Source organism: Magallana gigas, chromosome 5 (assembly GCF_963853765.1).
Source record: "Magallana gigas chromosome 5, xbMagGiga1.1, whole genome shotgun sequence".
NCBI lineage: Eukaryota > Metazoa > Mollusca > Bivalvia > Ostreida > Ostreidae > Magallana > Magallana gigas.
In genome coordinates, this window is record NC_088857.1 from 726,855 (window position 1) to 742,441 (window position 15,587).

The following is a 15,587-nucleotide window of genomic DNA, read 5'->3' on the forward strand; positions in this document are numbered from 1 at the left end:
ATTATTCTAGAATCTTAAGTATTAAGGTAGAGACTTACAATTTCGGTTGAGTGGTTTTCCCAAACTATTATGATTAATCATATTAGAAAACTCTTTTTTCACTTGCGGACATGTGCATTTTTTTACCCTTGAAGATCCTTTCAAAAATTGGGTCTGTTACAAATAAGACTTTTTCTATCATTACGATTAGTTGTTAGAACTTGTTGTTTATAAAACATGTTGTTTACAACAAACCAAGAGCGTCCAGTATGGTAAACAACACGTTACAATAAATAAAAAAACTAAACATTATGCAGAAATAAAAGATGTATTTTTGATTTTGTTTAAAATTGAATTCATGATATTTTACATGATTAATTGGAAATACTAGTTGTACTATATCTGAAATTTGCTGTTTTGAAAGCTCTTTGTTTTGAATCATTCATCTAGAATACAATGACAAACACAGTTCTGTCAAATGAATGTTTACTGAAATGCAACCATATTCACTTAGTAAGTAATCAAATATTCTTCTTCAGGACTATCTCAATCACCAATTGTCTTTCCAAAAAACCGTCTCCACCAAGTTTTGCTTACTTTTTCGATTTATTTTAATACATGTATATCCAAATGTCATTCATTCACTAGAATAGAAAATGTCCAGGTATTTTAATTGACACCCTCCCTCAGAATTTCCCATAATAAATCCCCGTAATAATGTATTCTCTTTCGCGTCAATTTCTGCAGGTATTTTTTAGCTTATAGCTTATAGCGATTTTAATTACTCTTTGCCTAAAACTATGTGAATTTATCAAGAAAATCTACAACAAATGGTAGATCACTCTTGGCATCAGCAAATGTCACAATTGATCATGTGCTAGAATGAAGTAAGATATTACATCATGCACAACGGTCGATATCCAAATGCATATTTTACATTATGAGAAACCGTTTCTTGGATTCACAGTTTACAAATTACAACATGTTCAATCAGTATGCATATAGTGAGTCAAGTTTACCAAATGAATACTGCATGGAATGACAACGTTTTACAAACAACAGAATATACCTGTAAAAAAGTCATTTTACAACACTTTTTTAAAACAATTTTCTACACAGTTACTACTTTTTAAAACATAAAAAATTAAAATATTTGAAATAAATTGTATATATATCATCTACACGAAAAATTTGTTGTAAATAACAATATTTTTTTACTTGATACATTTACAAGACTAAGTGTTTATTTGTCTTTCGATAACTAATTAACTAAGTTTGAATGATGGCATAAACATTTTCACCGTTATTTCTTTTCACTTCTTCATAACTCATTACATTGTTTTCCGACTTCTTTTTGTGAACTCTAACTCTGTAAATAGCATATACTAGAATAACTGAGAGTAGAGCGACGACCACTGCCAATACAATAATAATGATGTCCTTTATTGGACTCGATGACGCTCGTTCTTTGATTTGCTGACTTGTGGAAGCAATTGGACGAACAACTACGTATATTGTGAAAACAAATTTGTCCGACGTTTGTCCATTACTTCCTGTTGCCTGAAAAAACATTGATTTAATCCTATACAGATTGTAAAACAATGGACATCACTATAATTCCAATGTTGAATAGCAGCTTTTCATCCTAGTAACTTTTTCCCACGGAAAACTGGCTATATAGTAGTTTTTTCCCATGAGGGGAAAGCCTACTATATAGTAGACTTTTTCCGATAGTAGGCTTTCTCTCCCAAGTTTTTGTTTCAGAATTTTAGAAGAAAGATTATGTAAAGCCAAGAGCTAAGATATGTACAGAATGACGTTTCACGGTAAATTGAGTTTGCAGTAGAAACAATGCGAATTTTTAGTTAAAAAAATCAAGAATATAGAGTATACGTAAATGATGCATCTTAAAATAAAAACAACAGAAATGAGGAATAACTCATTATCTGTTTTAACATGTTTTCTGTTAATTTGTAAGCTGTTAAAACATATGAGCAAGAAGACGCGTTGCGATGAGTTTGTGGTTGCTCCGGGTCATTGGATGTAAGCAAGGTTGTCAGCTTACAAGGAATAATCCAATGATGTCCTTGAATAGAATTTTTCTCATGTTAATAATCGGTATCCCGAATCATTTTTTGGTGAAATTTCAATTGTTTATCTATTTTCTTAATTTCAAATGTCTCAATATTTCCGAACTGGCATCGTATAGCCAGTTTTCCGTTGGGGAAAATCTACTACACGTCAACCGTTTTTCCTTGGGGGGGGGGGGGGGGGGGATACTGCTATATACATTGTACCTATTTTTCAAGAGGGAAAGATGGGTAGGGGAAATTACACTACACAACAACGGTTCAACTTGGTATGTTGGTAACATGAATATTTACAAACTACACGACTATACCAAAACAAGGGAAAAAAACACTAGTTTAGAAGTATCATACCTGCACAATCACTGTCACAATGAAGTCAGACTTTTCGTCATATCCCGAGAAATTCGCAAACGACTGCAGTAGGCCAAATCTGCCGTTCTCAAATTGTATTATGTTTTTGTACTTAGAGGGAAAAACTGTATTAAAAATGACAAGACCATTAAAGATGTATGAAAACTTTGTCAAAAACCGTTAAAACTTAAAACTTTGTGCTTCTGATTTACCATTCATGTTGTAGGTGATAGTGCTTGGCGTCAGTGTATCGGGATCTAGTGCCTTGATAAAGGGTGGATCCGATAAAATAGGACCCTACAACCGTTTAACACTTTTACTGAGCAAATTCAGAAGTTCTTTGAAGAAAACCACATGCATAGATATTTTCGTTAACAATTCGTTTTCTTTAGCAAAAGGGGTATTCCAAATAAATTAGTGATGTACTTTACCTTGTCAGAATCGAGAACCTTAGCGCTGAAAGACGATACTGGACATGTATAGCACGTTCCATAACACTGACTGTTGACAAACACCGGCGGAGAATCATCCACGTCCAAAAACGTCACACTCAGGGACTTGGATGTCTTGTGGGGTCCATCCTAATTATGTTCAAATTAATCACAGATTGATAAATTAATTGATTTCGGTTTGAAATTTATTTTATTCAGAATCGATAACTTTAAAGAGATACGTGTATGTAGTAACATGTTTCATAAATTTTATTAAATAATAAGCACAAAATTGTGTGGGTGGGTGTGTGTATGTGTGTGTGTGTGTGTGTGTGTAGTGTTACCTCCGCGGTAATGTTAAGAAACCCTCCTCCTCTCCCCAAACCACATTGTATTTCAGTATCTTCAAAGTCAAATTGTCTGATTTGGAAGAGGTAACCAAATGTTTTGTTTATCGTGAAATATTGACTGGCATCTCTCTGTATTAAAAATAAAAATATCTTATATAATATCAAAGTAAAAAACATCACATGCTTATGTACATGTAATTAAGACTGAAACATTACATATACAACTTATATTAGCTACGTTCTTGATATTTGCCTTCGTCAGTACATAAAACTTTCACACCTTTTCCTTCAAAATAGCAATACAATCTATCTATTTGCATGCTGTGATCAACTCGTTTTTTTTTAAAATTATTATGGCCAATATTGGACTGTTTAAGCTCATTACTTTTCAAATGATACTGTAATTTTGGTTTTCATTCCTCTTCCCGAATACAAACTTAATCATGAATTTTTATTCAATCAAGAAGATATTCATGTTTTTAGGAGTAATCAAAGATTGGATTTGACAAATAATTTTGATTTGATATCAAACACCAATAAATATTTACGATAATATTCATCTCGCAATGACGTCTTTTAAAAACTAATATATTTACAAATCCTAATTATACAAAATATATATCTCAATAAAACATGCAATTCTGCGTTTGAAGTCAAAGTAAATTTCAGAGTATACTTATTCACATGAAAGTTATATTGAATAAATGAAAATCAAAACAAGAGGCCCATGGGCCACATCGCTCACCTGAGCAACAATAGGCATGACAAAATCAGCTTCATGGAGTCATAATACAAATATATAGACAATGTGGTATAATACATGTAGATCCTGTATAAAAAAAATCACTTTCCCTTGAATATTCTTATATTTATAATCAAGTCCCTTTTCTAACCTGATGATTTTATGGTCATATCCCATTCAGCATTGCAGTTCTTAAAAGACCCTAAACAATTATTTACATACAGGATATAAACCTACATCAAACTCTGAACCCCTTGTGAGGCCCAAGAATCGTCCAGGGGCCAAAGTTTAAACAATTTTAAAGAAATAGCATTATGTAAGAATGCTTGCATATAAATAAAAGCATATGCATATATAATAACATTTCAGTTTTTGTGAAAAATGTTTTCCTTTGTAAAACTGGATCCCCAATGTGGCCCCAACCTACTCCTAAAGATTTTGATTTGAACAAATTTAAATGTACACTATCTGACGTTGCTTTCAATAAATCTACAGCTTTTCTACGCAAATATTTATTAAATTAAAGGATTTTAAAGATTAAATCTAATTTAATTATAGCTACCCCCGGGGGTCATGCTTTTCACAACTTTGAATTTATACTACCTTTGGATGCTTCCACATAAGTTTCCTGGCCTGACAGCTTCTGAGAAGAATATTTTTAAAGATTTACTCTATATATTCCTATGTATAAATTCAACCCCCATTGAGGCCCCACCCTAACCTAAGGAGTCATGCTTTTCACAACGTTGAATCTATATTACCTGAGGATGCTTCTACACAAGTGTCAGCTTTCCCGGTCTAATGGTTTCTGACAAGAAGATTTTTAAAGCTTTACTCAATATATTCCTATGTAAAAAGTCGAACCCCATTGTGGCCCCATCCTATCCCCGGGGTTCATGATTTTCCACAACCTTTACTAACTGAGACTGTTTCCACATAAGTTTCAGCTTTCGTTGCCGAATGGTTTCTGATAAGAAGATTTAAAAAATTTTACTCTATAAATTCCAATGTAAAACTTCGACCCCCATTGTGGCCCCACCCTACCCCCGGGGGTCATGATTTTCACAACTTTAAATTAACAACACTTAAGGATGCTACCACATAAGTTTCAGTTTTCCTGACCGAACAGTTTCTGAGAAGAGTTTTAAAGATTTACTTTTTATATTCCGATGTTAAAACTCAACCCCAAATTGTGGCACCATCCTAACCCCATGATTTTCACAACTTTGAATCAACAAAACCTGAGGATGTTTCTATACAAGTTTCAGCTTTTCTGGCCAATTGGTTTCTGAGAAGAAGATTTTCAAAGATTTACTCTTTATATTCCTATGAAAAATTCGACCCCCATGGTGGCCTCACCCTACCCCAAGGGGTCATGATTTTCACAACTCTGAATCTACACTATCTAACACTGCTTCCATATAAGTTTCAGCTTTCCTGGCCAAATGGTTCTTAAGAGGAAGATTTTAAAGATATACTCTATATATTTCTATGTAAACTTCGATCCCACCTTGTTGCCCCACCCTGCCATCGGGGGGGGGGGGGGGGGGTCATGATTTTCACAACTTGAATCTACACCTGAGGATGCTTCGTCATACGTTTCAGCTTTCCTGACCTAACGTTTTCTGAGAAGAAGATTTTAAAAGATTCACTCTATATATTCCTATGTATAAATTCAACTCCTCATTGTGGCCCCATCCTACCCCTAGAGGTCATGATTTCCACAACACCTGAGGATGCTTCCACACAGGTTTCAGCTTTTCTTGCTTTATAGTTCTTGAGAAGAAGATTTTTAAAGATTTACTATATAACCTCTTGTTAAAAGGCGTGGTCCTTAATTTTCACAACTTTGAAACCCCTTAGCCTTAGGATGCTTTGTGTCAAGTTTGGTTAAAATTGAACCAGTGGTTCTTGAGAAGATGTTGAAAATGTGAAAAGTTTACAGACGGACAGACGGACGACAGATAAAATGTGATCAGAATTGCTCACTTCATCTTCGCTAGCCAATGTTTTTCAGTCCACTTTGCTCTCCATAAACCCTTGGTGAATTTCATTACGAAAACTCGGTGATGTGGTGGCGCTATCTAGTGATCAACTTGAGTTGCGCCCCTTGCATTATTCCATTTTAATCGAATTAAACAATGGGTTATGTAATATACACACTACGGCATTAATACAATTTGAAAACATGTTGACTACTGAATATCGGAACATAATTAACGATGCTATTAAATAGGAATTAAGTTATAACATTGGGAAAGCACGGAATGTTTTATTCATAGTGTTTTGCAGGGACGTCCCTGTGTTTTGTAAGGTAAGGACCTGTACCGGGAGTGAAAAAGTCGCCGATTTATATGAAAGCTTTCATGCCATAAAACCAGGTATCGTTGTCGTGAATATTGCAGACCAAAGAAATTAAATAAAACAAAGGACATTGAACCTTTAAAAGCATTCACCATAAGCAGGAACGTATATACTAACGGGATAGGCAACTTCTACATTCGCCATGTCTACTTCCCATGCTATCACGCAAGCCTTGACAAGTCTGTAGAACAATGTTCAATCCCAGTAAAATATATAGGTTTTAAATCGATATGGTTAGACCATCGCTGGGGAAGCACTGTACTCGAGAACTTGTGTCTCATCTTGTAACAAGAGGCCCATGGGGCCACATCGCTCACCTGAGCAACAATAGCTTTATATGGTAGTTCAAAGGATATTGTGCCATATGGCCCCTCGGTACAAAAACAAAAAAAGAATATCATAAAATAAACTGTATTCAAATTTTACACTTATTTTCGAACGCTTAATCTATGACAATATACCCTTATGAAATACCATTTTTACCAAAAATAAGATCCTATGCAAGATAGAAAACACAATTTGGGTAGGTGTACACTCTTACCTTCCAATTCTCTTTATTTTAGTTCTGCCTCCTCACTTTATAGAACGATCAAATTATATATGAGAATATGCACATAGGTACATATTCATCTTCAACTACATTGTACTAGCTAGTCATTGTATTTTATTAAAAAAGATTCCTATATGTGAAAGAGGAAAATTGTAAATCAAGGTTCTCAAATTAAAAACATTCAAATATTTAATTGGTCTTCCACATTATAAACGATTGTTGTTTACCAGGTGTGAACTCGTGCCACGTTTTATAACCTTACTCACTTGATCGATAAATACACTCGAATGGAAAATGTTGTCATGTAATATGTTAAAGAGCTTTTACATGTATAAGCAATACATAGGCGTTGGAACTGGGTTGAGGGGTAGGGGTCCCCCCCCCCTTTTTATTTTTGGCAAAGTTAGACATAGCCATAATCGAAATCATTTTTTTTTTTATTGTCAAGATTTCAGATAAGGTCACCCCCCCCCCCCCCCCCAATGAGCATCAGACTGCAATGTATTGACAGGCATATCGCTCTATTTTACTAAGGCCCACACTTTATTTTCATCTTTATTCAAGATCAACGTTAAAAAATGGCTACAAATCAAGATGATTTTCCGCTGTATTTGTTTCTTAAGAATAGCGACAATAGATTTATCTCCGTAACAGTAATGTTTTAAACTGTTTTAAAGAGGTCGTTTTAATTTGTGTCTGAAAAACCATTAAAGTTGGTGTAGATTCATCGTATAAGAAGGGGGCCCCTAAAAAGTTGTTATAGCATATCATCCTTTTAATTTTTCCGTACAAGTATTTACGTTTAGTGAGACATTTATAGTGATAAATCAAAATTTCAGCGTCAATCGTAGAATTATAAGCAAGATACAGGCTTCGGGGTCACCAACATGTAAAAATCTCAGCTCAAATCTCAGCCTCAAATCTTAAATTTCTGACTCTGGTGAGATTCTGCTAAAACGGCGTGCCACCAAACTTTCTCAGAGTCGCCTCACGAGAGTTGAGTTTTACGGAAAAATCTCAGCTTATTTTCGTTACCGCAAGCGGCCTCTCAGGAAAAATGGCGTCGATCGGGTAAGTCAACTCTACTTTCATTTTTTTGTTTATCGCGTTATTTATGTAAATTACATGTGAAAATTATAACTGACGTCACATGTGATAGTCGTCTGCATGTAAATATTATTCATTACGTTCAGAAATGGCGAGCGAGTGTTCTGAAAGTGTCTCAGACGCCAGTTTGAAAATTAAAAAACCTAACTGGACCGAGTTAGAAAAGAAAATTTTGGTGGAAGAAGTGCATTTGAGGGAGGGTTTATTGTTTGGGAAATTTAAGGGTGCTGGGGGTGGGAAGATTGCGAAGGACGTCGCCTGGAGAGAGGTTGCACAGGCAGTGAACGGGTATGTTTATCTTCACCAGTTGAAATTGTTGTTTTTATTTTAGGGAAATCCCAAAGTGTCACATGGTTTTGACCGATAAATATAGAATAAACTTCCATGCAGGTTCACAGAGTTGGATGGGTTTTCTTCAGATGCAGAACCAGTCTTCAAAAAAAATGCGATAAGTTTTGTTTTTATATGCCTTTTGAGTGATAAATTAATTGCTTAATGGCATAATTTGAACTTGGTATAATACAGATGAGTACACTGCTCTATAAATCAAATGTGATATTAGAAGAAGCAGGCCCTTAATCATCTTAAATCTATAAGTGCAAACCAAACAGTTGTTGTTATGCATGTATATCTTGTCTAGATTTTGTGCATTGCTCATTAGTAATTTGAATATCATTTCTGAAGAAAAAAAAATTCAAAGTACAGTACGTACACAAAGGAAAAAATGTTATATACTATAAAAATTACTTCTTATTTAGGGGCATATAAATTATGGAAAACTTTTCATTTTCAAGACTGTTCATTGGTTATGTTTTATAAATTGTATAATGATGTGCAATGTACACAAATCATTTATCCAAATTAAACATGACAATAAACACCATTTTAGGAGCAGTGGTTCAGGCTTCGGGGTCACCAACATGTAAAAATCTCAGCTCAAATCTCAGCCTCAAATCTTAAATTTCTGACTCTGGTGAGATTCTGCTAAAACGGCGTGCCACCAAACTTTCTGCTTGGTTTGAGTCAATTTTTTGTTCACAAGAGTTAATTACATTCAACTTAAGATTTTTAAACTTGGTATTTCCTATTCAGAATGAACAAAAGCATGGCCTCAGTTTTTGGAGCAAAGCTTTGTATATTGCTTATAATTCGAAACTTTATCAGCTCAAAATGATTAGTAAAGAGAAAATTGTAAATAAACAATTAAAACAGAAGAGACATGCACTAAAACAAAGAAAGAGCACAATTTATTTTTCATAATATAAATATACCTATATATTTCTAGCAGCAAAAACAATCTCCGTTTAGACTGAAAATGCAGAGCATCTTATCAAAACACGTTGCATTTTAACCAACCATAACGTAGAGATCGTACCGAATTAACAATAAAATGTATAGTATTTATAATATGATATGCTGTTAGTGCATCAGATTATGCTAATTTTGCGCAGGTAAAATATTAACTGTCTGATTTACCGATGTCTCTATTTGATTCGGTACATAAAAATCCCAAAATACAGGCAACGTTTCCTCTCAAGTTTAAAAGCATAAACAAAATTCAAAACAACGTAAAACCACGGTCATGAGTGAAAAGGTCAACGCATGGAAAGGTTGAATCTCAATTGACTTCACGAAATTGGCACAAATATATTTAGCGCGTTTCAAGTATTCCTTCGCATGTAAACTGTTGCACAACAAGCAAATACAGATTCTAATGAAAAAATAGCTGCCTGCTTCAATTTTATAGTCATATCACATTTGGAGTATTGCAGTTCTCAAAAAGATCCTTTACAATTGTTTATATATGGGATATTTAGCTGCATCAAACTCTGAACCTTCTTGTGAGGCCGAAGAATTGTCCTGGTGCCAAAGTCTTAACAGTTATAAAGAATCATTTTGCTGATTAGTTTCTGAGAAGAAGATTTTTAAAGATTTACTCTATATATTCCTATGTAAAACTTTAACACCCCCCCCCCCCAAATGTGGCCTCACCCTACCCCCAGGGATCATGATTTTCACAACTTTGAATCTACACTACCTGAGGATACTTCCACACAAGTTTCAAGTTTCAGCTTTCCTAGCTGATTAGTTTCTGAGAAGAAGATTTTAAAATATTTACTCTATATATTCCTATGTAAAACTTCGACCCCCATTGTGGCCCCACCCTACCCCCGGGGGTCATAATTTTCACAACATTGAATTTACACAGCCTGAGGATGCTTCCGCACAAGTTTCAGCTTTCCTGGCTGATTAGTTTCTGAGAAGAAGATTTTTAAAGATTTACTCTATATATTTCTATGTAAAATTTTAACAACCCCCCCCCCTAATGTGGCCTGAACTTACCCCCAGGGATCATGATTTTCACAGCGTTGAATCTACACTGCCTGAGGATGCTTCCACACAAGTTTCAGCTTTCCTAGCTGATTAGTTTCTGAGAAGAAGATTTTTAAAGATTTACTCTATATATTTCTATGTAAAATTTTAACACCCCCCCCCCCCCCAATGTGACCTCAACTTACCCCCAGGGATCATGATTTTCACAACTTTGAATCTACACTACCTGAGGATGCTTCCACACAAGTTCCAGCTTTCCTGGCTGATTAGTTTCTGAGCAGAAGAATTTTAAAGATTTACTCTATATATTCCTATGTTAAACTTCAACCCCCCATTGTGGCCCCACCCTTCCCCCAGGGTTCATGATTTTCATAACTTTGAATCTACACTACCTGAGTATGCTTCCACACTAGTTCCAGCTTTCCTGGCTGATTAGTTTTTTAAAGATTTACTCTATATATTCCTATGTAAAACTTTAACACCCCATTGTGGCCCCACCCTACCCCCAGGGGTCATGATTTTCACAACTTTGAATCTACACTTCCTGAGAATGCTTCCACACAAGTTCCAGCTTTCCTGGCTGATAAGTTTTCTGAGAAGAAGAATTTTAAAGATTTACTTTATATATTCCTATGTAAAACTTCGACCCCCATTTTGGCCCCACCCTACCCCCGGGGGTCATGATTTTCACAACATTGAATTTACACTCCTTGAGGATGCTTCCACACAAGTGACAGCTTTCCTGGCTGATAAGTTTCCTGAGAAGAAGATTTTTAAAGATTTACACTATATATTCCTATGTTAAACTTCAACCCCCCATTGTGGCCCCACCCTACCCCCGGGGGTCATGATTTTCATAACTTTGAATCAACACTACCTGGGAATGCTTCCACACACGTGTCAGCTTTCCTGGCTGATAGGTTTTCTGAGAAGAAGATTTTTAAAGATTTATTCTGTATATTCCTATATTAAACTTCGACCCACCATTGTGGCCCCACCCTACCCCCGGGGGTCATGATTTTCACAACATTGAATTTACACTACCTGAGGATGCTTCCACACAAGTTTCAGCTTTCCTGGCTGATAGGTTTTTTGAGAAGAAGATTTTTAAAGATTTACTCTATATATTCCTATGTAAAACTTCGACCCCCCATTGTGGCCCTACCCTACCCCCAGGGGTCATGATTTTCATAAGTTTGAATTTACACTACCTGAGGATGCTTCCACACAAGTTCAAGCTTTCCTGGCTGATTAGTTTCTGAGAAGACGATTTTTAAAGATTTACTCTATATTCCTAATTAAAATTTCGACCCCCATTGTGGCCCCACCCTAACCCCGGGGGTCATGATTTTCACAACATTAAATTAACACTACCTGAGGATGCTTCCAGACAGGTTTCAGCTTTCCTGGCTGGTTAGTTTCTGAGAAAAAGATTTTTAAAGATTTACACTATATATTCCTATGTTAAACTTCAACCCACCATTGTGGTGCCACCCTACCCCCAGGGGTCATGATTTTCATAACTTTGAATCTACACTACCTGAGAATGCTTCCACACAAGTTCCAGTTTTCCTGGCTGATTAGTTTCTTAGAAGAAGATTTTTAAAGATTTACTCTATATATTCCTATGTAAAACTTCGACCCCCCATTGTGGCCCCACCCTACCCCCGGGGGTCATGATTTTCACAACATTGAATTTACACTCCTTGAGGATGCTTCCACACAAGTGACAGCTTTCCTGGCCGATTAGTTTCTGAGAAGAAGATTTTTTTAAAGATTTACTCTATTTATTCCTATGTTAATCTTCAACCCCCCATGGTGACCCCTCCTTACCCCCAGGGCTCATAATTTTACAACATTGAATCAACACTACCTGTACATTGCCGCCATAAAGCCATTATTTACGCTCTTAGTCAGTTATTTGAAACATACATGGAACAGCCATATTAACATGTTAATTAGCTATAGTCTGTCCCAAGATATCTTGGATTCACATTTTGCTTAATTGCTTGATACATGTATTTATAGATACCTCAGGTGTTCAAACGATGTTCATTCAAAAGTATAAAAAAAAATTTAAGATTTCTCAGTCGAAATGCTCCTGTTAGCTTATTAGGTTTCAATACAATGCTAAATAATGAGATGTCTACGGAGATTTAGTATTGCAGCAAGCCCGGATGATAACGTTGAAAAATTGCGCGATGTATTCCGAGTGTATTCCGAATGGAGTAAAGATGTAAACATTCCCAATTATAAATCTCCGTAAAGAATCTGTTTTCGTTCCTGTGAATTTTTCTGAGTGACAGTTGATAATGTGTCAATGAAATAATCTTGAAAATTATCCCTTTCAACTATTGCAATTGCACTTCTTTCAAAGGTATGTTTATTTTTTTTTTAAAATCGTCCAAATGTGCTGCATAAATATCTTGGGACAGACTATAGCTTCCGCGACAAAAAAAATAGTGCTAGAGACTTTGTGGAGAAAAATCATTTTCATTAATGAGTAGATATATATTAATGATTGTTTTTCAAAGTACACATCAAATTGGTTATGTAAGATTAAAAGTTTCATTTAATGTTTCATAAATGAATATCAATAAAACGAGTAAAGACGCTTAAACTTATGATCTACCCGAAAATAGTATAGCTGTAATGACAACAAATATGGCTTTAAAAATAATTACTACCCACAAATTCACCATAAAAATTGGGGTTGGGTATTGACTGTGGTAATTCTTAAGGTATGGAGAAAAGCTCATGGTCGATTTTGTAAATACTACGTAAATATTCATTTAATATAGAATTGAAAATGGATCTCGTTCCTTTACAATGTCCAAAACTAGCACAGTTAAAGCCCCTTTTACAATTGGCGCACGAGCACTTTACAATACTTGGCGATCGGAATTTTTTGGATTCGCACGAGCTATCGCATACGTTGCAGGAGCTATCGCATACGTTGCACGAACTCTCGCATTCGTTGCATGCATTTTTGCGGTCTCGTCAAGTCTTAGAATCTTAGAATAGTGGACATGCAAACTATTCAGACGCGATGGAATGCGAATAAAAATTTTGTAATGCAACGCACGAACATTAGTACGAACGTTTTCCAACGTTTTGTGAACTCGCGAGATGCACGATTTTGAAAGATCGTATGATGAATCTTGGCTGTGTATGCGTGTGTTGTGCGATCATGAGACTATTGTTCAACAGGTTTCATGTAATTTTGCAATGTTTTACTATCATTGCGAGATTTATCACATATAGACGCAAGATACATGTATATTGCAAGATTCAATGCGTTTACATCGCACAAAGGTCGCTTAAATGGTGCAAGTTTCGTACGACTTTTTTTCAAACGCGATTATTTTGGCAACAGTTTACGAACCATATTTAATTTTTCCGATAGCACAAATATTTTGTCCTTCTGCTCGTGCGCCAATTGTTAAAGGGGCTTGAGGAAGGACATTTACCCGTTGGACTCATTGAGAAAAGATGAGTTGCGTTGTATGAAAGTGGATACAAATAGGAGAAAATGTCAGCAATTTTGAAAATACAACAGCAGTGCTCAATTTATTCAATACTCTTTAAACGTGTCATAAGGATCCTAACTTCTGCTTTTTATGACAGTTCGTTGGTGATTTTGACCCTTAATTAAAAAGACATTTCAATGTATGATATAGACAGTAATCTTCTTATTAAAGACGAATAAATGAAAATTATTGTGTAATATAATACATGTTAATTTGATCTATAACTATCATAAAACGCATACAATGTACCTCACTGCTTGAGTATTTCGTAATGCTGAACATCAAGTGTTTTTTGGGACAATCCCGGTCCTTGAAGTACTCCAGAAGACCGGCTAGATAGTATGGTAAACTCACGTTTCCCTTTAAAAAAATGTCACGCAATTTTGATATCAACTGACAAGTATTGTCTACAATGCAGATTCGATGAACTCAATATTGCTATGTTTTCGTATTTTAAAAAAGACAGAGAGCTGACCTCAGATATCACAATACCAGGAACTGCATCCACATCAGGCCAGTACTCGTTAACGGGTAACACGTGAAATGTTACTACTTTCGTAATCTGAATGTATTGCACGTGAAACATAATCCATTTAAAACTCAATTGAAATTATTTTTACAGGTCTTCTAAAATTATATCGAAAATTTTAAATTCAACACGTTTGAAGAAGATAAAGTTTTTAATTACATATTTGATTCAATATTCATTTTATAATTTTTTTAGAACAATTATGTGTTATCTTTCATCATTCTATTGATTATCATGCAGTAACAAAGGAGATATTGCTGTGGACTATATTTTACACTTACTGGTTCCAGGCCACCGGTCCTAGAACACGTCAAGGTTGTTACAAATTGTTCTAACCCAGAAATGCAGTTCTCACTGGACTACCAACAAAAGTTGTATACATTGTAGCTGGACAGCAAATACATGAATCAAAATAGACCATAGGAATGATTTAACGATCAGTAACGCTTGGATCTTACACTTGCCACGTCCAAATCCACAGCAGTAAGCAATATGACCTGGTAAGCCTGGTTCATAAAGGTCAGTTCAACACGAGTATTGGTAGACCAGGTCCAGTCCTGCTTCGTGGAATCTGTCTTGTTTGATTTAAAAATAATGGAACCTATAATTATAAAGTTTTCGCGTACAGCACTTTTTAAAAATACAATGACAGTAGAGTCAATACTAATAAAATCTACCTGCAACAGACGTTTCGTCGAAGTATACATGGTCCGGAAATGGAAACGTTTGACAGGGATCCCGTGTGGCAGCATTATATAGCGATTTGTCGCTGCTAAGACTTCCGGCTTTAAAATATGAAAAAAGCGTTGTTATAATTAGTCAAGGAATCAAAACAGTACTATTTATAATAATTGTCTTTTTACATATATAAATTTTCTCATATATACCTTCAAAACAAGTTCTAGGAATAATCAGGAGATACAGCAGGGGGAGCAAAGCCCTACCAGAGCTGGTGCAAGGGTACAGTGCGCCTACAGACATTGTCAAACAAAAGATTTGAACTTTTCGCCAGCTATTCGAATAGTATGAGTTGTAAATGTGTTCTTCTATCGATTTTCAGATAACACAATATTCACGATGCACCTGACTTTAAAAGTCTGCTCTTAAATTGATTTAGACCTTAAAGTATTTTTTATCAGTGGTATATAAATCTTCACTGACATTCATATACGTTTTAGCTCGTTTGCTATATGAGATACCATACATGTAAGTATACCGCTATATTAATTG

The 15,587-nt window shown here is 35.3% G+C and overlaps 1 protein-coding gene across 1 annotated transcript; it reads right to left on the reverse strand.

The window, feature by feature from the left end:
- Positions 1–765: 765 nt before the first annotated feature.
- On the reverse strand, positions 766–15,372 carry LOC136275856 (uncharacterized). Its single transcript, XM_066085959.1, has 10 exons — positions 15,245–15,372; positions 15,035–15,142; positions 14,639–14,958; positions 14,304–14,390; positions 14,078–14,188; positions 3,196–3,330; positions 2,852–3,001; positions 2,633–2,717; positions 2,421–2,545; positions 766–1,539 (listed from the first exon to the last, which is right to left on the reverse strand). The coding sequence occupies exons 5-10, from the start codon at positions 14,108–14,110 to the stop codon at positions 1,249–1,251; spliced, it is 819 nt and encodes a 272-aa protein (XP_065942031.1). The 5' UTR covers positions 14,111–14,188; positions 14,304–14,390; positions 14,639–14,958; positions 15,035–15,142; positions 15,245–15,372; the 3' UTR covers positions 766–1,248.
- Positions 15,373–15,587: the final 215 nt, after the last annotated feature.

Excerpts from the sequence above, each read along its gene's own strand:
- LOC136275856 (XM_066085959.1), bottom strand. The coding sequence starts at position 14,110 with ATGTTCAGCATTACGAAATACTCAAGCAGTGAG. Across the intron at positions 3,002-3,195 it reads TTCTTAACATTACCGCGGAG|GATGGACCCCACAAGACATC; the intron begins GTAACACTACAC and ends GAACATAATTAG. Across the intron at positions 2,718-2,851 it reads AGGTTCTCGATTCTGACAAG|GGTCCTATTTTATCGGATCC; the intron begins GTAAAGTACATC and ends AAACGGTTGTAG.